This window comes from Solea senegalensis, linkage group LG5 (assembly GCF_019176455.1).
Source record: "Solea senegalensis isolate Sse05_10M linkage group LG5, IFAPA_SoseM_1, whole genome shotgun sequence".
In the NCBI taxonomy this organism is placed as follows: Eukaryota; Metazoa; Chordata; class Actinopteri; order Pleuronectiformes; family Soleidae; genus Solea; species Solea senegalensis.
In genome coordinates this window covers 19,290,821-19,318,564 of record NC_058025.1, presented here as the reverse complement: position 1 = coordinate 19,318,564, position 27,744 = coordinate 19,290,821, and the positions used below count along the sequence as shown (strand labels likewise).

Here is a 27,744-nt window from a genome sequence, read left to right as displayed (position 1 = left end):
ATAGGCTAATGTGGTCATCACATGGACCCGATCAACTGCAAACCCAGCCATAATGCTAACATTAACCAATGAGTATTCAACTTGTTAAGTTTTGTGCAAACTGGAACGCACATACTGTAACTCGGGTATGATGTTATTTCCTGTTCTGACTTGCGACTTGCGAGGCAACTGGTGTGCACTAATTGGTGACAGTGAACAATCAGCATGGTCCAGTTTGGCCAACACATGTTGCATTTACTGTCCCCTGATGCTGTATTCACATCACAAGCAATGAAAAAATGTCTTTACAATCACTCATAAATCTTTTAAATGCAGCATGAGGTCAAATACACATCATTCTTTAAAGTCTCTGCCTGCACATTACAACATTGGCTGAACTTTGTCTATCAGCAGCTCTGCCTCACTTACACAACACCTTACCTGCATAGTATCAGTGATCATTCTATTACTTGAATATAGTGCTATGAACTATGTTTACAAAATGCTGTCAACTTTTGGAGACACAGTTTTGTCTTATAAAGGTTGCTTGGTATGTTCAGTTCATCCACCCTGTGTAATCATTTAATAACACACTGAAGTCGTACATATATGAAACCTGCTGTTGCTTTTTTTATACTGTATATGCCTTAATTCATATATTTGGCAATCATGATTAAAGGACGTTTATATATATTCTTTGGTCTGTGGAGTTTTTTCTTGTTTATACAGTTGATATTTTGAATTCTCACAGAAAACATATAATGTTAGTTCTATTTATACCAGGACTCGTGTGTATAATTAAAAGCATTTCATGACTGTTGACATTATCTTTATATAATAAACTATACATCTAGAACTCAATAGAAATGTCACTCTGTGACTCAATAGAAATGTGTTTGTTGGGATGTTTCTGGTGGTATTGTTGTAGTGTTACCTCCTAGTAGCAGAGGGCGCTCAAAGTGTAACTTACATCCTCCTCACTTCCGGTTTTAAAACAAAATCGGAAGCGCCAAAGCAGAAGACCAAAGCGGCAGTTAGCTGCTTTAAACGGTTTAAATTTCATGTGTTCTAGTTTGTTGCGTCCTAAAGTCAATTCTACATTAAAGGAAAGTGTAAACCGGATTAGCGCGCTGTGGATTAACGTTTTGGTGAACAGATGTGAACATGGCCTCGAAGAGAGACCAACTTCTGATTGTTGTGTCCATTCTGGAAGGTAAGAGGAATAAACCAGACCAACCGTGTTCCATTAAAACTTAAATCACTTTACGTTCTGTTTTAACGGTGTTGGAAACACAGTAGTTACAATATCATAGTTTATTTTCCCTGTGTCAGTAGTCCCATATCAAATGTCTGATTTTGTTGAAGTTGTTCATTTATTTTTGAAGTTATCATTGTAATATAATAACACTAGTTTAAAAAGCCGCTGCTTGTTAAATGACACGTATTAGTAGTAATATAGTATTGCATTACAGAGTGCAGCACACAGAACCGAGTACCAAATGTTTGTTAGTCATTATAGTTGTTTTTTTTATAAGAGTTAAGTCCATTACTTACTCACCTATCATCAGTTTGATCACGGTATTTTTATTTACTTTATAACATGTCCAGCTGTACGAGTGATTGATGTGAAAATCCTTCCAGACGAAATTGTAATTGTGCAAGACATTGTTCCAGAGTTAGAGGAAAAAACTAAAACAAACCTCCCCTCCTCCGATAATGTATAAGAATAAATGAAGTAGAAAAATACTAAGTGGGAAAACCAGACCCTAAAAAGAAAACAATACAAGTAAAATATCTGAAATAAATACCAAAGAATAAACTAACAGGATAGAAACATTTGAACCATCTGTAGAAGCTGTCTATTAATTAGTGGTCAATCTATTTGTTTTTCTATGGCCGATACAGATTTTTTTTTAAATAGGGGTAGTTGATGGCACACATGTTTGTTAATTATTTTTCTTCATCTGATAAAATGTAACGTTAATGTTTAATGAATAATAATAATAATGAATGACACAACATTGCTAAACATCCTCAACTCAATGTTGGTTTAGATTACTCAACTGTCCAGCAACTCCAGCTAGTACAGAACGCTGCTGCTCACCTTTTGACAGGAAAAAGGAAAACACACCCTTCACTGGTTTCCTATTTGTTTTAGGATTGATTTTAAAATGTTATTGTTGGTTTTTAAAGCTCTTAATGGTTTGGTACCATCTTACCTCTCTGAAAGACTTTTTCTTCACACCCCATTCCAAGCCCTGAGGTCTAATAACAGGCTGCTGTTAGATGTGCCAAATCAGCTTATACAATCACCATTAAGCTTTAGTGGGAACACACACTCTCTTCTTAAGACTCTTCATATCGAAAAAATGTAGCTATGGTAGAAACAAAGGACCGATCCATCTTCACACAGTGACAGATGCATAATACATGCCATTTGTACAGATCAGACCTTAATTTACACAACAGGAACAAACAAGATTTTGATTATGAGAGATTATGATTTGGGAGACCTGAGTAATTTGCTCATCACTGCTGTTTTTATGACGAGGGTTATATTAGGTTAATTGATGGTACTTGTCAAACCTGCGATTGTGATCTGTGTGTGGAGGCATGACTTGGAGAATAAGGATTTCCATCTTTCCCCAGGACGTCACTTCCCAAAGAGTGGTCGCCTTAGTCTGGTGGTGCAGGCGAGTTTTGATGGAGAGCAGCTCGCCACTGATCCAGTTGAGCACAGAGAGCAACCACAGTTCAGCACTGAGCTGGCTTGGGAGCTGGACCGCAAGACCCTACACCAACACAGGTCCACATGGTGTCCCCCACTGCATATTTTGTTTACAATTTCAATGTTCCAAACACCCGAGACACATTGAGAGCAGAATTGTAAGTTTTCATTTAGACTCACTAATTCTCCATAAACTCCATAGATTTGGGCAGCCTAAGGTTAAAGGGCAAGGTCACAGTGGTCTCACAAACATGTCTTAAGCCTCTTGAATAAGTGCCTGCTGTTGAGTGGCAAACATATTTTCTATTTCATATAACACTGATGCATCATTTCTTTTCAGACTGCAGAGAACTCCCATCAAGCTTCAATGTTTTACTGTTGACTCAGTCAGCAAGAAGAGAGAGGGCATCGGCTACATCATCCTCGACCTGCGATCAGTACAGGAGGCCAAACAGGTAAATGTCCCTGCGTGTGTCTTCATCTTGTTTTCGCTGAGCTTCATAGGTGAACAAAGTTTCTTCTTCATGTTTCAGGAGCCTCGCTGGCTTCCACTGCTGAGCAGTAAGTACGCCAAACAGAGGCCTGAACTCCTCCTCTGCATCACGCTGGAGAATGACACCAAGTCCTCTGACCCCTCTCCTGAAAGGTTCAAAGCCAGGAAAGCCCCGCCCCGACAAGGTCAGCTCATTCAGTCATAGTGTTTTTTTAGGACTGCCCCCGACTAAGGATTTTCTTGGTCGACCATTTGAGGCCATTTGTTGACTAATTGTCAGCATGTGGAAGATTTTAATGTAAATATTAATAAAATTATTAACTTATAAAATAAGATTTACGTTTTTAGTGAGGCAACAAAAAGCATGAGATCCAGATTAAGGAAAAGATGTTGTAAATAACACTGTTCTACACTACAGATGTATGTATACAGAACCTTAAAATCGAACCCTTAATTTATTAGTAGCCAACATTTAACAGATGTGCCATGCACGGAGCAAGTCGCATATTTCCACCTGTGCAGTGCAGTAATGACTGTGAATGGATTGGAACAATCAGCAAAGATGATCTGACCATTTTGTTGAATTTAAATACTTTAGAATATTATACTCACTTTTAATAAGAACACAATTTATAATGAGTTTTGAATTATTCATTTTAAAAGCAAGCACATGATGCCCTTTCAAATTTTAAAGTCATGCGTGGTTCAGCTGTATAGATTTAAATTTTATTTTTAGTATTTTTTTTTTTTTTTTCTGGTGTTTCTTTTTTGTTGCAGTGACTAAACTAATTATTATGCTGGTTGACCAATGTTTTTTGTTTTTGTTATTTTTACTTTTGCTGTTCAAACTAGCCAAAGAATACCCTTCTATACACAAAGAAGGGTAAAGAAACAAGTAGAGTAGAAGAATGCAACTATATATTAAGAACAAGTTAAATTTACTGTGAACACCTTTTTCGAGACTGATATCAGATTTATTAGATGTTGCCTGTCTTTCTGCCCCTCTGCAGGTTCTCCTGCAGTAACTGAGCTGCTCCCAGAGAAGCTGGAGGCTGTACTGATCCCAGACCAGGGTCACCATCAGGTCGGACCTGCTGATCACTGTAGCGACATGTTCATCCTGTCCGTCACTGTCGCATTCGCCACTAGGCTAGAACAGGTCAGCCCAGATGTGATGGCTAAAAAACCAATGTGATATCTGTAGCAAAAATATTTTGCTACAGAAAACACAGATTTTTACGGAAGTACTTCACTGACAGCGTCCCCTGCGTTGTTCCTCACAGTTGATCCCAAACACCATGAAGCTGTCTGCTGAAGGGTCAAACTTCTTCTTCTACTACTCTTTACTGGGCAACGACATCACCAGTGAGCCTTTCCAGAGCCTACTGAGTCCTGACTTTGAGCCGGAGCGCGCCTCTGTACGCATCCGGAGCAACAAACTGATCCTCAAGTCTTTCCTGTCTCAGCAGCCCAGTTTACAGGTGAGAGTCAGAGTGTGAGGTGGATAAGGTGTTGCCATGTCAACATATGTCATCATGTCACATGTTGTCTGTGTGTCCATCCTCAGATCCACCTGTGCTGTGGGAATCACTCTCTGGGGAGTACAGATGTGTCTCTTTCATCTCTGGCTGCTGTTCCTGTGGATCTGGAGAATAAGGCAGCTGTAGTGGAGGGAGTGTTTGTCCTCAAACCTCCAAAGCACATCCCACAAACTTTGCCTGTGCTACCTGTTGATCTGCAGCCAACTGTCAGTGTGTCCATTACTCTGAGAAGAGAGGACGTCACATCACAGGTATATACTGTACATTAGGAGTGAATTGTAGTTTGTGCACTCTCATGGGATTAATATAAGTCTGGGACATTGTCATTTGTGCTCCATCTAGATTTCAGGGAACAAAGATGATGGTGGAGCTCAGACACAGTCCATCCCTCTTGCTCCTCCCCCTGCTGAATCGAGACATCACGGCACTTCTCCAGTCCAAAAACCTCCCATGACTTCGACTACAGCTACTCCTCATCGCCCTTCTTTCTCCCACACAGAGTGTGAGGCGGACAGTTTACTGGAGGAGCATCATCGTAGTAAAGAGCCGAGGGGACCGACAGGTGAAGTTCAAAAACATTAAAGGGGACATATTATACCCCATTTCCCCCATTAAAATAGTTCCCTGGCCTGTCCGCAGTCTGATGTGAAGTGGTGCGAACGCACGAACACACGTTTGCTGACTTTATCCGGCACATTAGCTTCATATATAAAATCCTCTGTAAAACACTGTGCTCCACTGTGCAGCCACCAACAGCACACTTGTCCCTCCGCGTTGACATAGTACCGCTCTTCCTCCCTCGCCTGCACTCTCGCAGGGACAAGGTGGAGCTAAGGTGGAGCTCTCAAAGTAAACTTACTGGTGGGGCGGTAACATTCGCGGTAAAATGCGCCGTCATAAGCGCAGAGAATTCAACATCGAGTGTTTTATCGCCTATACTTACACTAAGGGGTACCACGAAAACGTGACTGAGTATTCTTTTTCCGCACTTTGGCGACTGGTAGGGCCTCCAGAGTCCCAAATATAAGTATTGAAATGGTTACAAAGTTGATTTTGCATAATATGTCCCCTTTAAATTAGATCCCTTGTTAAAACCCTTGCTATTGTTGTTGTCCACATGTTCAGCTGCAGATGTGGAGGTTCCTGTGCAGCTGCAGAGGCAGAACAGAGCTACAGACGAGGGCAGGGCATCATCTATCTGCATTTCTGCTCCCAAAGTGTCCATCCCATCCTCCACCCATCACTACAACTTCTCTCTGTACCTGCAAAGCCTGGGAGGCCTTACCCTGACGCATCCCATTGCTGCAACACTCAGGTGACAAAATCTCATATCTTCTTTCCACAAGCTTTTGTTATATTAATATTGCATTTTAAATTATTTTTATTTAAAAGGTGAAGTCAGACTTTTTAATATGTAATTGTAAATAAGGATGAAGGATATAGCAGCACCCAAAAGTAGAGCTATAACACTCAGTGTCCTGGTGACATTGCTGAAATTAAATGATATTTTACAAGACAATCATTTCATGATACATTACAATGTCTGAAGAATACAAAATGACCCTAAGAAGGTAGAGTAGAGGGCTTTCACCATTCATGCAATGGTGGCAAACAGTAATGCATTTTTGATTTTAGAGAGAGAGAGAGAGAGAGATATCAACCGTTGATATCGCGTTGATATTGATATCAACGTAGTATACAATATATTTTCGGAAATCATGCGCTTTGATATTGCGCAGATGCAAAACGCTTTCAGAGCCGTCAGTCTCCAACTTTGATTTTCATGTCTAAGGATGACTTAATCAGAATTATTATTGTAGTTTTTCTAATAAATAATCCTAGTAACCAAACGCTGCAGCTCACATGTCTCTATCATGTTGTTGTTTAGTGATCGTATTGTTTATTGTTGTGTATTGTTGTGTTTCAGGTATTCATATCCGTTCTTCAGCAGTCCAGCGCCCATTATTACCAGCCCTCCCGTGGAGCTGCGGAGTAACATGGAGGTGTCGCTGCCTCAGTCCTACTGCGCCTTTGATTTTGCTTCCTTACCGCAGCAGCTGCATGACACCTTCCTCAGGTAAGAGTGCTCCCCTACCATGATTGTCAGTCAGGTGTGTATCAGGGTTTTATCTGATTGATCATGTGAATAAAAATAAGAATAAATAATATCTGTGAACCATTAGTAGATTTTTCTTACACGTGGAGTCAAATGGTTTAATTTATTTAGTATTTTAGGTTGCTTTAGGAAACAATGGTGTGGTGCAGTATGTTTGTGTTAGTGTGCGTGTGTGTTTTGTAGAGTTCCTCTCAGGATAGAAGTGTGGGACAGAGACTCCACCAATCGAGACCGGTTGATTGGACAAGCCTCAGTCCAGCTATCTCACCTGCTGAGCTCTGAGAAGATCAGGTTTCCGACATCGACGGGAGATCAGAGCTGGAAGCAAACTTATCAGGACCTAATTCCTGTGGTCAGCACACAACGGTATGTAACTACACTACATCGACCATCATGACTGACAATAAATCTGTTTGTTCACCTCTGTTTTAATGTCATGTGTCCATCCATCAGCTCATCTGAGAAGGTCGCAGAGTTGAGCTACGTAGCAACGCTGGAGGACCTCGGACTGCTCAAAGCCGGAGACGGCATTTTGTCAGACTTTTTGCAGGTGACATGACTGTTTATTACTGTATACATGAACTCCACTGAGATTTGCGTGTGTGTTAGGGGTGTAACAAAAAAAATAGATGTCCTGAACACAAGCTAGTCAGTCAGATCTGTTCAGAACTTATGGAAATGTTTGTTTTTATTACATCTCAAAATGTAGGTTTTTTTGTTACGAATACAGGACTTTTAATTTGAAATTTCTCAAAAAGTGTTATACACACAGTTGTTTTTATGTTTTGTCTAAAGTCGTATGAGAACATTTTATTTTAAATTGTTTTTATTATTTTGATTGTTTTTGTCTCAGAATGAAGTCACCCCCACACATCCGCCCTCCTACCCTGCAGCACCCAGACCTGCTTCTCCCAGCCTACCTGCTGCCCCCCTGGGCCCCGCTGCCCCAAGAGAAACCCTTGAGTACCGCAAAGCCCTGGAGCTGGAGCTGTGGAAGGAGGAGCAGGAGGAGATGTTCACTGATCAGGTACAAACAACACACTTGTAGTTGATGATATTTTAATTTCAACATATGCTGGCATTTAATTACAAATTATTACAGTCTATAGGTTTGTTGGTCTGGATTGAATTAAAGGTTAATAATTATTTATATTTTCAGTTGAAGAGGAAGGAGCTGAGCTACATGCAGACATTAAGAGACGAGTGGAAGAAAAGGGATCAGGAGAGAGAAGCTCTGGTCAGAAAGAAGGTGAACACATACACAAGCTTCAGTCTTTATCTAATGATACCAATAATATATATATTCTATATATTTATTTTTATCTAAAAAGAAATACTAAATGATGTAAGCACTATTGATACAAAATATACTGTATAAAGCACTTAAATTCACAGTAGTGTGTCCTATTCATTTTGCCTGGGTGGTTAAAAAAATATGGGATCAATTTGGATGACATGGAAGCTATTGAATACTTGTATACTACGATACTACTGTGTATACATATGAATTAAAAGAAGTACTTAAAATCTAAATATTTTTATAGAAATACTATCCAAAATACACAAGATTCAACAATAACAACATGCAACAATAATTCAAACTGTTTTCTCTCTTTCTGTCTTTTTATAGGAGGCAGAGTTAAATCTACTGGAGGAGCAGCTGCAGAAGTCACTGTCTGATTTGGAGAAAAGAGAGAAACAGCTGGCAGAAGCAGAGCTCCACGTCTGTTCCTCCTCTGATACTTAACACAGGGAAAGACAAACGATAAGATAAAACTCAAAACCAGTCTGAAACACAGAGGCTCACTTTGGCTTTCAGCATGAATTCAAGGAAAAACACATTTTAGCCATTTAACAAAAGCTCACCTAATACAATTGTTTACAATATTATAAGTCCACAGAGAAAATTAGAATTTTTAACTTAGTAAGTTAGTTAGGTAAATTTAAACAAAGAATTTCAAACACCAAAGTCACAAAATAACACATTTGAACTTATGGGATAACAACAACTGTGTGTCGTGATATAAAGTCACTGAATATCTCTAATAGGTGAGACTTTTGTTAAGTGGCTAAAATCGATCCTTGTGCCTCCACAATAGAGATTAAACCTCCATGTTGTAGACTGGTTCTCAGTGCAGACAGGGCTGTGTTAATACCTGATACAGCCACATTTCGAAAAAAAATCTGAACTTTTCCTTTTTTCATTCTACGATACAGTGTTTCTAAAAAAAACCTGTCCCTTTGTTTCCCCAGTGTATGTACACATGAGATATAGCTCGAAATGAGCTGCTACATTATGGGCAAATTTGCTCTTGTCACAATTTATATTGTGATTTGGGTCACAATAGTTTGCCTTTAAAAAGTGGGTCCCACGATCGTACAGGGTTAGATATTTGTATTAATGAATTTGCCTGTGAACTCAGCTCATCAGTGTGTATTCATGTCTGTCCAGACCCAGAGGCTGCAGAGGGAACTGAAAACAGAGCATGAGCTGAGCCAGAGGGAACTGCAAGAGAGCAGCAGGAGGCTGCAGCAGGAGTGTGACCACCGGGTGGCGCTAGAGAGAGAGAAAGTGCTACTTATGGAGGAGGAGAGAAGCCGGGTGCTGCAGCAGGTAGAGGCAGATGTTGCAGACCCTAAATTAACGAAAGTTCTTCCTTTTCTTCTATAGGGCTTAACAAAGTTATACTCTTTTTTTTGACGGAGTGTTTGTGTAGATTTCAGACGCAGAGTCTCGATACAAACAGCTGGAGAAAGAATTTCAGTCCTACAGAGAACAACAGAACATGAGACCTGAGTTCAAACTGCAGTCAGAGATGAACCTGCTGATGCTGGAGAAGGTGATGATTTAAAATGTCGTTTCTACCAAGATAATCAGCTTTGTAATATTTGATAATCAGCTCTTAATGTTTGATAATCCACTGTTGCAGAGTGTAACATAGTCTATCAAGTAAGGAGGATTACAAGTGTCGAGGCTGATTTAAAATCTACATTTTTAACTTAATTTATGAATGAATTTTTTTTTTTTTAAATATATATTTTTTTTTATTTATTCTAGATCACAATAATGTATATTTAAATCTCTTACTTATTGGCTGTTTTGTAAATCAAAACATAACTCTGATATCTATATTGTGCATTTAAATTTGAAACAATAAATTGACTTTATTATTTAGTCAGTTCTTTTTGTATTAATCAACAAAATTTTATTTTGCAATGAGTCTTTCCATTTAGAGTATTCAATTAACCTCTGCATGTTTTTAGACTGGAGGAAGAAACCATTTTCTGTAATTAATCACAAAGAAAAAGAAACCATGAAGCTTATAACAGATATTTACTTATAATATAAAACCATGGAATGAATGTAGAAACAACACAACAAGTATATTTAAATGGCTTTCTTTAAACTTTAAAAACAGTTTCTCTCCCGTGAAGTACAACTTTGGCACAAAAAAGGCATCTTGATGTTTTAAACATGTTAGTAAATCTTTACAGAGGAACAGAAATCAAACAAGTTATTAATTTACTTTTTTTATTAAACTTAATTGTCATACAAGGTTTCACTCTTTAAATTAATTGGATGAAATTTGTGATTTTAGTTTGTCCTTGACTGATTTGTTAATTATAATAATAAAACTTTGATTGTCCTTTGATTGTCCAGGTGGAACTGGAGAGGAAGCTGGAAACCACCACCAAGTCCAAGCTTCATTACAAGCAGCAGTGGGGACGAGCCTTAAAAGAACTGGCCCGGTTCAAACAGGTACAGTTGCACTTACAGTTTAGGCCTCAGCCCTGTGTCAGTGTAATGTCATTGTTACATATTCATAGAAATTATCTTTGCTTCATCATCTGAGTTAAGTTTATGTGTCATTTTTCTGTGGAGGACAGAAAGTGCCAAAATTAAAGAAATAATTACACCATTAAATAATTACGTAAATGTGTAATTAATTAATTACAATTGGAATTAAATACATACAGTACATATGTTATTAAATGTGTCATTCATTAATTAAAATAGCAATTAATTGTATGTAAAAAACATATATAATTGTTTCACTATTTAATTGATTATTTCATGGGCCTGCGTTGCAGTGCATCGTTTATTTGTTTTATCTGTCAGTGGGCGGATTTCTAACACCTGATTTAGATTTGGTTTAGATACTTTATCAAACAAAACTTTATTTACAACCGCTACAAATAAATGGCCCTTTCTCAATACCCAAGCACTAGCATATTTGGGAAATACGTACTTGAGAAGTACTACTAGAGCACATACTCCAGTAGTATGGGAGTACACAAGTACGATCTCTTCAATTGGAATAGCAGCTACTTCTCTGTTCTACTGTTTGAATGGCGGGTGGCCCCAAGTGCTTAAGCCTCATAAGCGTGTTGATAAATGAACATATAAAATACTTCTAATAAATTTGTATATATTTTTACTATTTTCACAATTTAAATATTTAACTTAATTTGTTAATTTATCTTTATTAAAATATGCAGTACCATGTGGAAAATAGATATATTACAGCAGTGTAGAGTAGTATATATTCTGAATATATGTATACTTTATATAATGTCCATATGATATTTAATTACATATACAATGACAGTGCGACTTCATTCATCCATCTTCTACCGATTTATCTTCTACAATATACAAACCTTCAAATTGTCAGGTCAAAACATTTACATTAAAAACAAAATAACGTGTCAACAACAAATCTATCTATCACACCAAGTATCTAATGACAGCGACGTCTGAGCCAGCGGATCATTTCATCAGGACAGGCCGAGGTAACGCTGCTCTGTGCCGGGCACAGTGAGCACAGAGTGTCCACAGAGGCGGAGCTGATCACCTCCGACAACGACAAACTATAAATATGTCATATCTTAATACACAAACCACATGTTTGAATTTTAAATGACTAATTTCTCGACAGACCAGGAAATAATTTATGTTTTTTACATAAAATAAATAGGTATTTTAATTAATTGATGACACATTTAAGTAATTATTTAATGGTGTACAGTATATATTTATTTTATTTTGGCACTTTCCATTGTCCATATTTTTCAGTCCATCTTCCTTCATAGTAAACAAAAAATCTGCAAATTGTTTAAGAAAATCAAACCAAAATAATTTTTAGTTGAGAACTGATGAACAAGAAGTTGTTTGTCCTGTATTTATCCAGCTATAGTCTGTCTCAGAGAACTATCACACACTGCAAAAGAAATTAGCACAATATTCATTTGATACACATTACATTGTTAAGGATGAAACAAAGACACATACAATCTTAACAAAAAAATGACATTTATCAGGCATTGAAAAACATGAAATACCACAAGGATTTAATGTTGGAAACCTCAGCTGCCTCCTATGGAGGGAAAATTGCCACTGGAAAGTGAAATTAAATTTTGAGGAGCTGCTGCAAAACATTGAAATACATAATAGTTCAGTTCAGAATTGATTGCCCCTCAGAGAATTTTTTTTGCAGTTGGCAATATAAAAACAATTAAAACACAAAAATACTTAACAAAGGCATCAGACAACACAGACATAGCACAAACAATCTTTACTTAAAACGATCCCTCAGAAAACAATAAGAAAAATTGTCATGACAGCATTCATACTTCGCTGCAGATAATAGTAGTTTTTCTGAGCTGGGACGCTGCAGATTGTTTATCTGCTGCTGGAGAAGAGCTGACAGTGTTAGTGAAAGTTGAAAGTGCTGTTTAAAGACATGGAGCGAGTGGAGGAAACGTTCAGCGTTGCCGCCGTCTGTCAGCTGATTATCACGCCATGACTGTGAGAGAAACAACCGATAAATCGATCTTGTTAAGACAAGAGAGGATCTGTGGAAGAGCAAAAATGACTACTCATAACATATATCATCCATTTACTGATGTTAGCAGCCATTTACCAAAAGTAAGAACACACACACCTTCACCTCAGCTAAATATTTGGCTCTGGTACAAAATCACACACACACAGAGCACAGTAAAGCCCCACAGCAAAGTGGGGCTTTACTCAGCCTATAACTAATGTAAACACACACAGACTTTATCTGAGAAGCTAATAACTGTGACTGACATTAACCAGCTGTAAAATCTCCCTGTCTCTCTTTCTCTGTCCTTTTCTCCTTCCTTCTCTTCCTTTCCTTCTTTTACCTAGTTTCGCTTCATCATCTTTTAGCTTACTGTGTTCTTTCCCCCTTCTATGATTGTTCTAAAACCTCTCTATATACATCTATCTCTAAAGATATCATAAGTAAAGCTGGCAAATGTAATGTTATGGATGTTGTAGGCTTGAGGTGGCATAGATTTCATTATTTGAGCCTTTTCTTAGTATGTCAGTTTTTCCTGCAGCCAACCATGTTTTCACAGTGAGACTGCTGGGTTCTAAGCACAGGGGGCGCTCACAGTACAGTCTTCTCTGGCTTTGTGTCAGTCCCTCATATAATCACACTTCAAAAACCTGAGGTATCTCTTTTGTGGTGTCTCGCTCTTTATTCTTTTTTAAATGAATTAAATCAATTACATTCTTCTTTTCTCCTCTTTTGCTTTCTCATAGACCATCTCCCTCCTCCTCTCCCCTCTCTAAGTGCCACATCATTGTAAAGAAAACATTGTGATTTATATAGGTCTAAGGGAGTTTGGTGCTGAGTGTCACCACTCGCCTATTAATCATGCCTGTGATTGTGTTGTGCTATAAGCTGTCTGTGCACTAACCATTCAGATGTCACACTCTCGCTTTTTTGAAAAAATATCAGGCCTGTGTTTACCCGACCATCCATCTTGGTCGTTGGTGGGTTTTCTTTAAAGTCGGGGCTTGTTTGGTTTTTCTCGGCTTCTCCTCGTCTATTTATTCTCTCCTCTCAGCGCTTCGCATGGCATGCTGTTTAGCTCAAGTTGGATCATAAAAATTCTTGTCCAAGGAATAATGTGCTTTTCAACCCAGGAGGCGTGGGGGGTCGGAGAGGCAGAGTGAGAATTAATATCCTCACAGCAGCAAAGTATTAGATCAGAGTCTCAGCTGCAGTGTTCTTACATTCAAAATATTGGGACAAGGAGCTGAGGTTTGGTCTTTTTAAAGCAAAAAAAGCAAAGAACTAATGATGTAGTTATATCTGTGAATCCAACAGCAACACGGCCAATCAGAAAACAAGCCTTCACCTGTCATATTCCGGTGTTGTGTTTACACCTAACACAAATCCATTTCTTATTACTTGCTGTAGTCATCATTGCATCATTTGTGTTTACTCAAGTAAGTAAATGTGACTGGTGGCCACTCACCTGGGGCTAATGCTAAAGCTAACTACATTCATCACTAGCATTAGCGGTGCTGTAGTTTTGACCCATCATGACGTCATCCATTGCTTTTTAAGCTTCTGTTTTGTGCCATCTTCATCTCTTGAAGCAGAAAAGACCATATTTGTAAGAAGCTAGAAAAAAGGCTAGATCAGCAGGTCACTGTGTGGGACATGTGCTGTCAGTCTCACTTCAGCCACGACATCATGGCTAAAATAGGCTTCATAGAAGACTTAAGAGTAGTGACTGAGAGAATAAACTCCTTGGGGAAAGTTTATTGATGCTAATTTTTACAGACATGTCTGCTAACCAGTGGAGTCACCCCCTGGTGACCATTAGGAAGTTGTGTTTTTTTTCATGTTACGTTTGACTGGAGAAGTATTGAAGTTTCAATATACTTAATTCTATTGTGGTTTTATACCAGCTCCACTGATCAGTGGCTGTGTTTGGACCAGTTCATGAAGTTCAGTCCAGACTAAACCATTCTCGCTCATGATGCTGCACGTCTGTTTGTATAAAACCGTGTCTGTCAAACAACAGATGTAAGATGTTGTCTGAGGGAATTTGAGTTTTACTGGTCTCAGCAGAGATGCTGGTGGTTCCCACTGTTCATTCCTGGAATATTACTGAGCTTCAGTAACGAAGGGTGTTTGTTCAAGACAGGCAGGGTCGGGGCATTCAAAGGGATTTTACTTAACATCAAAGTATTTTGTGCAAGGTTTCATGGTCACTGCTTTGAATGGTTTTAGTCCAACTTGGCTTAAAAACATCAAAGACAAACAAGAAAGACAAACAGTTGAAGGCACCAAAAAAATATAATATAGAGAATTTTTGCTTCATTGTGTCTTTGTGCCTCCAACACAAACATCGTGCTGAAGGAATTTAAATGTGACATGAGTTAACTAACTTTGATCCCAGTTGGAGGAACTTTGATTGTCAAACTCCTTTGACCAGAGGTGATTGACATGACATGGGCTTTATAAACATAATACTCCTAGATTATTATGTAAACTTGCCTGAGAATCAGAAACTGATAAAGTAAAACAAATGAAATAAAAAACTTGATTGGCATCTTCTGTTGTCTGCACACAACCCAAAGAAAACTATTAACTGAACAAATCACCACTTGTTGACCGCAGACTGTATATTAAAATTAAAAAACTCTCTGGTTCTATAACATGTACTCTCTCAAATATCCATGGTCAGGGTGCGATTTCACAGTTTTGTATTTAAGTCAATGAGCCTACTTCTCACTTGATTTTATATTGGTTAACATTTTCCTGTTCCTACTTGTTACTGAGGTTTATGATCTCAATCACTAGTTTTAGGTCCTCTTTAATGCAACACAATTTCCATTTTGTAAACCATGGTTACATTTAAAATGGACCATAGTGAGGCATCTGGTCATGTTGATAGCGTTAATATTTATCAGACATTTCCTGATTTAAATCTGGATTTGGCCACACACACAGCTGCTTGTACAGTTTACATTTACTTTAGTCAAAGGAATACATAGTTTTGTAGGGAAACTCTTGTGTTACTGAGTGAGGAACTATTGTCTTGACATTGTTATCATAACTCCAATATTGCTTTGCCACTACTTTAACCTTGTTAAACATTCTTGTATTTAGTAAGTGCTTCAGTGGGGTCTTTGGTTTTATTCTTTGTGTATAATGTCACTTGGACCAGACTAAAAACCTCTATCACAGACACACAGGCCACATTCCTAAACTCTGTCCCTGTATCTAATATCTCCTGCTTATCAGTGTGAAAACTAGCAGAGCTGCCTGAGCATACAGATCCTGAACACACAAACACAAACCTCCGCATTTAAATGTTGTGTCCATGAAAATGTAACAGTGCTGTGGGTTAAAACTTGAATGTGTTTTTTTAAGGGAAATAAGATTAAAATAAACAGTTTCTGAGATTTTAACTAAATGAACCATAAATCCTAGTATTGATACACATTACTTAAAAATACACATTAAACCCAAATATTATGGTTTGTGATGATGTTTGTATCATATTACATCATATTATGAAGATACACAAATCCTTATTGCTCATGGTAAAGTAACTGTTTGTATTACTACAACAGAAGCAGTAGCTGATTGTACCATTTCATGTGAAGGAGTGGTGTAATTCAGAAGTAGCTTTATATTTGGGCAGAAGCAGAAAAACTACCACTGAAACACACATTTTAATGTTTGTTTGGTTTTTCATTATTTTTTTGTTATTGCAGCTGGGTGCAGTCTGTTGTGGAAACTTTTTTCTCACTCGTTTCTAATGTGGGCTCCAATTGGAGCAATTTCTCAGCTTGATTTATCCCTCACATCCCTAAAAACCTTAGACATATGAAACAGAGACATCTAAGAAGAAAAAAAGAAAGACTCCCACAGGTTGCAAGCTGCTCAGAAAACTACATCTGAGCTGAGAAAAGTGTGTCCATATGTGAGCAATGACATGAACGTGTTTGTATGAGCTGTTCTCCCCCTGCTGCTCTGTACAACTTACTTCTGAAAGGAGAGGCGAGTAATGGAGGAAGGAACAAGGGGAACCTGGGGGATGAGAAGTCATTCTTTGGTCATTCATCCCAGAAATCTGCCCCCGACTGTTTGAAACCTCCATCAATCCCATGTGGACTTCCTCTCATGCCTCACAGTCCCTCTGCAGCTCACAGCTTGTTCACAGTTTACCATTGTCTGGTTTGTTTGAGCTGGAGTTATAAAGCAATGATGAGGGTTGGACGTCATCTTTTGCCGCCTCTGCCGAGCGCTGTATGAGACAGATATCATGTTTCTGGTGTGATCTGTTAAGAAGACAATCATAATTTATTTTTTCACCATTTGAAAAATATTTAGACAAGCACAGAACTTCCCATGGACCCTCACAACACCTGCAGCGATGGTGTGTTAACTACATAACAATTGGTTCTTTTGAATATAATCCCAGTTGATGGGTTTTGTGGTCAGCTAACTTGATCCCAATTCAGGTTTTCATGATCACTCAGACTCATTTTGTTGTGTGAAGATCCAACAACAGTCCCATGACCTACAGATGACATAATGATCTGGCAGACAAATCTGATGGTGGTCATGATGTCCTAATTTATTTTTCATTTGACAAATAAAACTTTCAATTACCGTTTAGTTTCTCTCCCAATAGATATCATTTTCTCTAACATACACAAGGCATTAATTGTGTTTCCCTCCAACTATATTTATGTGAATTTTGAGTATTTATTTGTCAAATAAATCCTCGATGGAAACACATGATACAATTAAAATGTATGTGCTTGGCAGAGGTGGATTAATTGGTGATTCTCATAAAACTACATGTGATTAGAATTCAGAAATGTTTCCTCTTCTTTTGGACAATTACAACAGATGAACATGATTGTCTGTACTCCAGGGATATGGTGGTATTTTTTGTAGTTGCAGCCACCTTAGCTGTCCCGACATATCCCAAGTTTCATTGCAGTAAGTATTTGAAAGGTGATGACGGCTGTCAATATTGACAGAACTCACTTTAAAAATACTAGGCTTCTTGTTTCATGCCATTAAAACTTAAAACTCAGATTTGTCAAATGTTGATAGTGATCTGGAATGTGTCACGCTGCAGCTCTGTTGCAAGGTGGCAGTAGTAACATGAGGGTTGAACTGTACACCAGACGGTCTCATTTTAGTTCAGCCTCTATGGACTACGTGTCCTCTGTGGTTTAAGACACATTAGCACTTTTTATCAGGACCTGTACAGAGCCTGGGACAGTGTCAGCTGAGGCTGCTGGGAGATTCAAGACTATAAAGCATCAGTTTCACGGCACAAAGTTTTAGTAGCTTTTCTGTCACCCCTCCTCCCACCACCTTGCTTAGGCCTCCGTATCACCTCGTCCTCTAATTGTTTCAGGACTCTGGCTCAGATTGTCCTTGGCAGCGGGCACTAGAGAAAATGTTTAGCCTGTTTGTTTTCCTTGTAATTAGCCTTAAAACGGCTTGAAATACAGACAGCTAATGGTCCAGAGAGAGCTGGGCTGTGTCAACACACCATCTGTGTGTGTGTGTGTGTGTGTGAGTGTGAGTGAGTGAGTGAATGATGTGCTCATGAGAGATTGTGTGTTTTCTTGTGTATTTTCTCTGTTAGGAGGTGAGGAGATCAGCCATGTGAAAATGGAAGCTGTGTGTGTGTGTGTGTTCTTGTATTTGTTACCTCTTTAGGACATTTTCCAGCATAAACACTGACCTTGAAAGGGCCCAGTAGTCCTCATGGGGACTAAAACCTGGTCCAAATGAGGCAGAACCTCATTCCTGAGGATTTGTTTAAGTTAAATACTAAGATTTGAATTGGGGTTAGGTTAAGGCGTTAACTGGTTAAGGTCAAGGTTATGGATACTGCTTCCATTCCAAATGAATGGAAGTCACTGCAGTGTCCTGTGTGTGTCTGCTCCGTATCACCAGAACACAGACACAATCCAGCTTCACCTTTCCTCTCGCTCAGTCTGCTCCCTGACATGTTTTTTTTAAATGGCGAACTCGGTCTCTTAGAGGAAGTATGTGTTTGTGTATTAATCACTATTCATTGCCAGTGAGTGAACATATAGTAATGTAGCCTTAAATACGGGACATTTTTGTAATGTAATGTAATGTAAAGGATGCATTTTGTGGGAAAGTGATGTTAAGGCTATCTGAGAACCTTTGCAGCTCCTTAAATACCTGATGGGTTAGATTATCATTCACGGTGCAGATGTTCACTTCTCTTCTGTGATATGGTTGCTATTCCAGCATTGGTAACAACTGCCTACACTGCAAAGAAACCTAAAAAGCAGAAAAGTCTTTAAAGAGAGATGGATGATAAATACAAAAATAGGTGTGTCGATATGGGTGGAGCCTTGCAGAGATAAAGAGATTGACTTGGGTCATATGAAGTGTCTGCACTCATCTGGTAGGTGTAGCAATTCCATCCTAAAATGTTAGCATTCAACTGACTAGAAAAGAGACTTTTAAAGCAACTTTGTTTGTGTAGAGATCCTCAGACTGCAGCTTTTATTAACCAACCAATGATTTACTGCTATTTTATTATAAATTATACCAAATGAAAACATTTTGGCGCAGCAGGAAGACCTGGGTTTGTGACCCGGTCGAAACAAGGGCCTTACTGCATGTTTGCTTGAGTTTGAGTGTTCTCCCTGTGTGTGTGTGTGTGTCTCCAGGCTCTCCGTTTTTTTCCCACTGTCCGAAAATATGCAGATTTGAGGATTAGGTAAATTGGACACTCTAAATTGACTGCAGATGTGAGTGTGAGGGTGGACAGTTGCTTGTCTCTATGTGGCCCTGTGATGGACTGGCAACCTGTCCACAGTCCTATGTCAGCTGAGAGTGGCACCCATTGTGTTCCTCATGAGGAGGATAAAATGGTAGAAGATGAGTGAGTGACAGACACATTTCCAAAACCCCAATCAAAACTATTATCTATTTTTTTTTGTACCCAGCAGGTGTAGAACTACTACATCCGACTACATGTACCTCATATCATTTTACTTTAATCATAGATTTCCTTTGCAGGTTTATTGACTTTGACTTACAACGTTTAATTCATAACTTTCAATTTGTACTTTGTAAGTTGTGCAAGGGCCTGAGACACGCATTTTTGTTTTTGTTTTATTGCTCAGACAGTTCCCTTGATTTATTAACATTCAGCTGTAAGCCAGTACAGCGATTCAACAGTGGTACTGAGGGTAATTATGGAGCTGGAGCCCGAAGCAGATGAGAGAAATACAACGTTTAGACATTTTTATGACATTTTCTTTCTGTTCTCATGATGTTGCTTTTGGACTGTGTGTGAATTCTCGAAAGGTCCCACAGCATCTTTCTCAGGGAGGTTTTATGAAAATGTGAAACCAGACAAATTCATCACTAAACTTCAGTCTGTGTAATTAGAAAAACAAACAGCTTCTTGGCATCTGAGCACAAATGTTTCAACAGCAAGGTCAGAGGTATGTTTTCAAATGTTCTCAGTTCAAAAGTGCTCAGTGTTGGATTCATGTAGAGAAGTCAAACGTGTTTGAAATCAATGTGGTTTAAAAAAAAAAACAAAACATGAAAAAGTTCAGAAAATCCATTAACTGATGAACATTTATTTATTATTTATCATAATAAAATATACATGTAATTGATGAAATGATCAAACCCATTTTTAGATTTTTTTCTTGGTGCTTTTTGCACACTATTCAGTGTATTCTGATGATCAGTGTAGCAGAAAAGTGATTTCTTTTTTTAATATCCAAGCTGAATATCCAAATAGTATAGTTTCATTTGCAAATACGGAAAGATATCTGAATCAGTTACACAAAGCTTTGTTTTAAGGTCATGAAATTGTATTAAATCATAATTTTTAAGTAAACGACCCAGCTCAGTAATATATTTGTTTGCCATATATCATTAGAAAGAGGTTTCCCATTGGCTGTACAAAGTGAATTCTTCCAAATGGAGCAAGAGGGAATTAATAAATACCCAAACATACAGGTTTGCACTTACTCTTTATGTAAATATTTTTTCTACTTAAAAACTATAATTTACTACTATATTCACATCCATCTTAGAACAAGACAATAATTAGCCTACATAAAATAACAATTAGAAATAACTAATTTGATTGGGAAATCCTTTATTTGAACACATTTCCAACTTCAACTAAAACTCTCAAAAAGCTGGAAACTGATTTAAATATCCTGTCCCTGGTATATGGTGAGGGTCACCTCAGCGCATTTCAGCACCTTAGTGCTGAATAGCTCCGACTGCTCTCTCGCGGAGGGGATTTCTCCAGGGAACTCACCAGGCTGGTCACCGTCACTTCCCACCTTTTTGATCAATGAATAAAATATATATTGAAGCAGTTAGCCAACACAAATACTACTACTGACTTTAACAGTAACAATAAGGAAAGCATCTTTAATGTCATTATACAACAACTGGTACTGCACAACGAAATGTCGAGGTCAGATGGAGGGGTCAATCAGAGCCGCTGCGACAAGGGACCAACCTGACCGAATGTAACTAACATGTTTTGATGGTGGGAGGAAACCACGCAGACATGGCGAGAACATGCAAACTCCACACAGAAAGGTCTCAGACCAGGAATTGAACCCAGCACCTTCTTGCTGTGAGGCAACAGTGCTAACCACTGCACCACCATGCCAATAAGGGCGTGAATGGAATGTTAGACAAACCGCGGGGGAAAATATGGCTCGCGAGCCATAAGTTCCTGACCCCTGGGCTATAGTATCTAAAATAGCATTCAACACACTACATTAGTTATATTCTTAATTTAATTTACAGAGCAATCCCTGCAAGGTTTTTAGGTTAACTAGAAGAGACTAGGATTAGTTTGTGTCTGACAGGGTGGGGGTGTGGCTTCACATTGGTGGCTCTTCATTGTGATGTCGGTCAGCCAATCACAATGTCATCGTCCATCAGCACAACCCTAATATGTGTGTCTCTAATCATGATGATTCCGGTGCAAATCTTCACAGTTTAGTGTAAAGTATTGAAATTATACATGTTGTGATAAAAACCTACTCTACTACCTCTCTGCTCAAACACCAGCTACTGCATACAAATTGTCATTGACTATTGTAGTGCATGCTTGCGTCACTGGTACAGTCTTATATCACTCTCTTGTCCAATCAGTGCAAGGCTCATTGTCCCAGACTCCTCCCTCTTTTAAAAAATGTCAAAGCTGTTGCTCTGCTTGGTGTGCAGCACCCTGCCCCCAACTGTTCTGCACTCTCACTCCTCTTGCTCACTCAGGGCTCAGCCCACTTCTTTAGCTGCAGATATTTAGTTACACTTTAATGCTGGAATAGCAACTTTTCCAATGAAGGAACATTGTACTTGCAACTGCTTTGTACAAGAGCCAACCGGTGGCGCTCTCTCTCTGAACTGCACTGTAATGTGCAAAGTGTGTCATCATGTGCCAGATTTGCCCCAAGAGTCAAGACATGAAGAAGTCTACTTGTCTCTCGCTCTCTCTCAATTTACATTCTGATGAAAGAGTATTGTAGTTTGTTATGGAGGACAGTAGTTCAGTGGTAGAGCGAGTAGTCTGCTAGTTTACATGTCCATGCTGCGCCAGCATTGCGTGAATGGGTATGAATGATGAGTGATAGAAAATGCAGTGGTGTATGACGGTGTGAGAAGCAATACAAGAAAATACTATACTATAACCATAAAATGTAAAATTCTATTCTATTGTATTCTATACCCCAGCTTTTAATTGATGATTGAAATCACATTCAACACTCTGTACCGATGTTGCAGATGTCGTGAGTTTAAAAAAAATACATGTATATATTTTACAGCGTGAACAGGAAAACACCATGATGCGTTTGAAGAAGCAGCAGACAGAGCTGGAGGCCATGAGGCAGCATTACCTAGCAACAGAGGAGAAGGAAGCAGACCGACAAGAGAGGCGGGAGCTGGACGACATCAGAAATGAGCTCAACAGGTAAGGACGAGGCATCAGTGTCCTCGGCTTCAACAGAGTCAGTATGACATAAGAAAACAAGTCTCAAACCTTTGTTTTCATTTTAATCTTTGATCTGATTTAGTGTTTTTTTCTCGCTGTGTTTTAAAGATGATACTGTTTTCTATATTTAGGGGGATTAACAAGAGTGGACAGAAAGAAACCATATTCAAAGCTCCAGTGTGGAACTTTTGAAGACATCTTTATGGTTCTGTGTTCAACACACACACACAGAGCTTTCAGCTTTGCTAGACATTCGATTGTTATTTCTATGGCACTAAGATGTGTGTAGTAACTTTGAGTTACTTGTCCAGGCTCGTTACAGGAAACTTGTTTTGGGAGCGCTTATTTGCCTCACCTTCTATTGGCAGAGCACTCATTTCAACATCAGAAGATCAAGTTCATGAGGAGCCAAAATTGTCATCATAATTAAAATACAATCATGAAGTTCAGGGTTGTTTTCAGCAGTGCTTCCACCTCGCCTGCGTCAGTCTTGATGTCCAGCATGGAAATGTCCCCAGTGACAAAGAAAACAATTATTCCAAATTAAACGCTGATTAAAATATAGTGGGGATTTTACAACTTACACCAAACTATACCTTTTTTAAAAGGATCCTAACATGTTTTTCTCAGATTAAAGCAGCAGGAAAGATTAGGCCCTGCCTCTTCCATGTCTGGCCCCGCCCCTGCCATGGGTCTGAATGAGAGCGCTGAGGAACATCTGAGCCGCCTGCTGGAGGAGCGAGACACTCTGCTGAGGACAGGTGTCTACACCCACCAAGACCGAATCATCGCTGAGCTCAACAGACAAATACAGGAAGCCATGACGGACAAACTCTGACCACTGTCATTATTATAGTGGATTATAATTATTATCTCTTTGATAATTGAGTGTGACCACTGCAAGATTAATTCTCACTGTGTAAGCCAGAAGAAATGAAATGCCCTTACAAGGTCATTTTATAATTAGATTTTCTGTTTTCTCAGTAAAAACTGTGAGAATAATGTTTCGTATCTGAGGTTCTGAAGTTCAATATCTCGGCAACTGAAGTCATTCTGAATTAACTCAATTAACATGTTTGATTTCTTCATTAGTTCCTTTTTTTTCTGTCCAGCTTTTTGTTTGTACAGAGATTTATCAAAATAAGGTATTAATTCATGCATCCAGGCAAAAGACTATTTTAATTATTTCATTGATATTCGTTTGAGCAATTCAATTTTTATACAGAAAGCAAAAAGGTACTCTCCCAAAATACAAAACTATTCTTTTTTACTATAGAGCAAAATATAAAGTATTGATTTGATAAATAATTATACAACTGAAAATCAAGTGTAAAAAGAAAATAGTACTCATTTTTACACTTGATTTGTTTGTTTAATCAAATTAAAAGGCTTGTTTTTCATCACACTTTTTCCTCGCTTCTTATCACACACATGTTATTTTATTTAATGTGTGAAAACGTGTTTATATATTTATGTTTGTCTTTGTGTTTTTATGTTATCATAGTGTTCCAATCTGCAAAGTCCTTTATACTTTGCAGCCAAACAGTGAATCAGTGGACAGAAAATGTATTTAATTATTTTTAAAAGCTGTTAGAAATGCATCATGTTCTCATTTATCATGTCATATTTTTTTTTCATTTTCTCTGAATGTAAAAATGAGAATTAATGTATGCTTCTACTTTAACCTATATTGTCTGTGAAGTAAGATGATTTCAGATCAGCTGCAGATTCATTTTTCTTATCTCTTATCTAGTGATAAATAATTGATTCATCATAATAAATAAATACGTAAAGCAGCAAATGTTCACATTTCAAATGTGATTCATTTTTGTTCTTGCTTTAATGAATAATTTAATAATCATACAATTATCAATCGATTTAACTCTGATAACTTTCTTTTTTGTCTAATCTGCTACGTGAATGGACTGAAGTGAATCTATGATGACGTCATCAGTGGACAAAGTGTTTCTGCTGCTGATGAAAGGTTATTACCTGACAGTAGGTGGCGCTGCAGCCTTACATAAGGCCGACCTTAAGATACTGTGAGACTTGGATCTGTTTATATGTGGGAAGAATTGGTTTGGATTAAATGTCCAATGAGTGTGTTTAATGTGTGTGTGTATTTATAATATTTTCTACCTTTGTTTATAAACAGTTTTTTAATAGTACAGAATAGAGATTTTATTTTTAAATAAGTAAAGATTTGTGTTTTTGTTTGTTTTGTTTACCACAGCTTGTAAATACTGATGAAATTTTATTTATTTTACATTTCATAAAGGGCCGCTGTATTTTAATAGGGTTTTTACCTCATTTTATTTTAAATAAACACAAAACTTGATCAAATACTATACAGTTTTTTTTATTTTCTTGTTTTGTCCTCACCGTCTCTATATTGGTGTGCAAAAGAAAAAGATAAGACACGCCTGGAGCTGATAATGTGAAGTGAGAAGAGGTGCAGTGTGAGGTCGCCCACAAGACAGATGACACATGTTATCACATGTACGACGACATGTTAACACACACAGATGTGGCTGTGGCTCTTGGTGCTGATGGTGAACAGATGTTTTCCCCGACTCATCCATCTACTGTGAGGAGGAAGAAGACGATGACGATAACAAAGGTCACTCAGCCTGGTTCTTGGTTTCATTCCTCTTCAGCGATGACTGATGACGTATATGACATGTTTATCACAGTTTTAACAACTAACTCAATATTATGCCATTTTTAAGTGAGGTAAGACAAGGCCCTTCTTCTTTTAGAAGAAGAGAAGCACATTTCCACAGCAAAGCAATTCAAGGTGCTTTACAGGAAATGTAAGTCATGACAAAGTGTAAAAATGACAATGGAAAAAGAATAAATAACAAAAAACTTATTTAAATTATAAAAAGCAATAAATAAAAGGACAGTTTTCAGTATCAATGTCAGTCTTGACCACTCAAAGCTGCTTTGCCATTCACAGCTATATTCATTTCTCTATCACACACATTTACAGTCGTCATCAACATGCATGACTAGCAGAGCTGGGAATTGAACCCACAACCTTCCAGATGAAAGACAACTCACTCTACCACTGAGCAACTGTCACAGGACTATTACTATATTATAACATATAATATATCATATTATATATAATATTGTAACATTGGTTAAGACCGCCTGTGGTTAACACCCTGTGTACAAAGACTTCATGGTCGCAAGTTCAACTCCACCCCTGGCAGGTTGTACTCCATTCCCTTGTAAGTCGCTTTGGAAAAAAGCGTCTGCCGAATGACATGTAATGTAATGTATTGTCAAAAGTAGGTGTATTGTGTTTTAACATAATTAATGAACATAATCAAGGTGGAAATGATCTGAGGAGGATTTATTTTCATTTACACAACTGGTGTATTTTTTCCTTTTTTATGGCAGTCTGACTCTAATGTTGCTTTAGTTATTTCTTAAACAGTTTCTTCTACATCCAGCAATAAGTTCAAGTTAAAAAAAACATATTCAATTGCTGTGTGTTCATGTCATAGAACTAAAGGCCTTTTAAATAAAATATGTATTTTTTCTTCTGTTCACTTATTATTAAATGCTGCTGTGTACTATTCTACATTAACTATTCTATTCACTGAAATATTTACTAGAATTAAGACTCAAGTAGACTCAAGTAAAGTAAGTGACTCACTTATGTTCCATCCTGCTGTAAGTTGTTTTTATCAACTGTGACAACAACAAGGCAAAAGTAATGTTGAAAATGTAGAAAAGGGGATTTAACCCATTCATCTCAGTCAAGTTCCAGGAAAATGTGTGTATGTGTGTGTGTGTGTGTGTGTGTGGGGGCATGGATATTAAGCAGGCGAAAGGTCATACTTTCAAAACCAATTAGATGCAAAGCTTTTTAGTTTTTCTAATTTTAATTGGAAACACATTGAAGCTAAAAGTGGGAAAGTCTCACTGTGAGAAAATCTGTGTGTGACGTGTGTGTGTTTGAGACAGTACACACACACATATATATCATTTATATAAATTTGTTGTGTCAGCAGTTTTATTTCTCTCAATACCTATATAATCTGTGTAAAACAAACAAAGAAACAAGAAATAGACACATGACATTTGGTTGTACGGTGATTTGTTTGGACTCTGGTTCCCACGATTACAAAAAAAACTGATTGATGTCTGAAAACTCTGACCGTGTTTGTTTTGGTGAATTTGTTGAATCCTCACAGGAATAATCGCTGAAATCAGACTAAGTGGAACGTCCAGTTTTTGTTTGCAGACTGACAGAGAGGAGGTCATGGCTGTGTGTGTGTGTGTGTGTGTGTGTGTGTGTGTGTGTTATTAGCAGTAAGTAGAAGCAGCTGTTGAACCTCCTGTGCAGCAGTTTGTAAAGAAATTGTGATCAAACTTATTTCAGATCTAGTCTCAATAAATCACTGTCGGATCCTTTAACCTTAAAGGGAAGATGATAATTATTTACATACATGTTCTGTGACTTTTAAGTGTGTCACACCCATAAATATGTTTGTATAAGTGTTTAATTGCTTTAAATGATCCTTTTATTGTAGCCTTGGAATGAAAGGACCTCACTTTGAGGCAAAGCGTTTCTACAGCAGCCAGAAACAGCTTCGGTTTGCATGTTTCATTATTATTATTATGTCAACAATGGTGAACACCTTATTTATAAACCAACAACGATGAAAGAGTGAATGGCAGAGAGAGTGGAGGCACTGGGAAAGAGTGTATGTGAAGGCCACTGAAGTTCCCTGAATTGCTTGGGAGAGGGAGGTGTATGAATCTTCTGTTTGTTGTAATATGCAGTCTCACCATTAGATGTCACTAATTCTTTCACACTGGACTCTCCATGAACAGACCAGACACCTGCTGCCCCCTGCTGTCAAGGCCCGTTTCCATTGAACATTGAAAAGCAATTTCTTTGTGCAAAGAATCAGACGGACCCAAACACATTGGCATCAGTTGAGCATGAAATGTGCGTATGTTTGTTTCAAGACTCATTGTTTTATTCTAAATGGAGTACAGTGGGTATCTGTGCCAACCTTGGGTGAGGAGGACAGGG

At 38.1% G+C, this 27,744-nt stretch overlaps 1 protein-coding gene across 1 annotated transcript; it reads left to right on the top strand.

The window, feature by feature from the left end:
- Window positions 1-980: 980 nt before the first annotated feature.
- LOC122770020 (centrosomal protein of 120 kDa) lies at window positions 981-24,497 on the top strand. The gene is made up of 20 exons (XM_044026974.1): window positions 981-1,192; window positions 2,629-2,785; window positions 3,048-3,162; window positions 3,241-3,385; window positions 4,211-4,359; window positions 4,484-4,681; window positions 4,768-4,992; window positions 5,084-5,303; window positions 5,867-6,056; window positions 6,669-6,818; window positions 7,041-7,223; window positions 7,311-7,407; window positions 7,711-7,884; window positions 8,017-8,106; window positions 8,488-8,580; window positions 9,310-9,471; window positions 9,575-9,697; window positions 10,519-10,617; window positions 22,522-22,667; window positions 23,319-24,497. The coding sequence occupies exons 1-20, from the start codon at window positions 1,144-1,146 to the stop codon at window positions 23,524-23,526; spliced, it is 2,973 nt and encodes a 990-aa protein (XP_043882909.1). The 5' UTR covers window positions 981-1,143; the 3' UTR covers window positions 23,527-24,497.
- The last annotated feature ends 3,247 nt before the right edge of the window (window positions 24,498-27,744 follow it).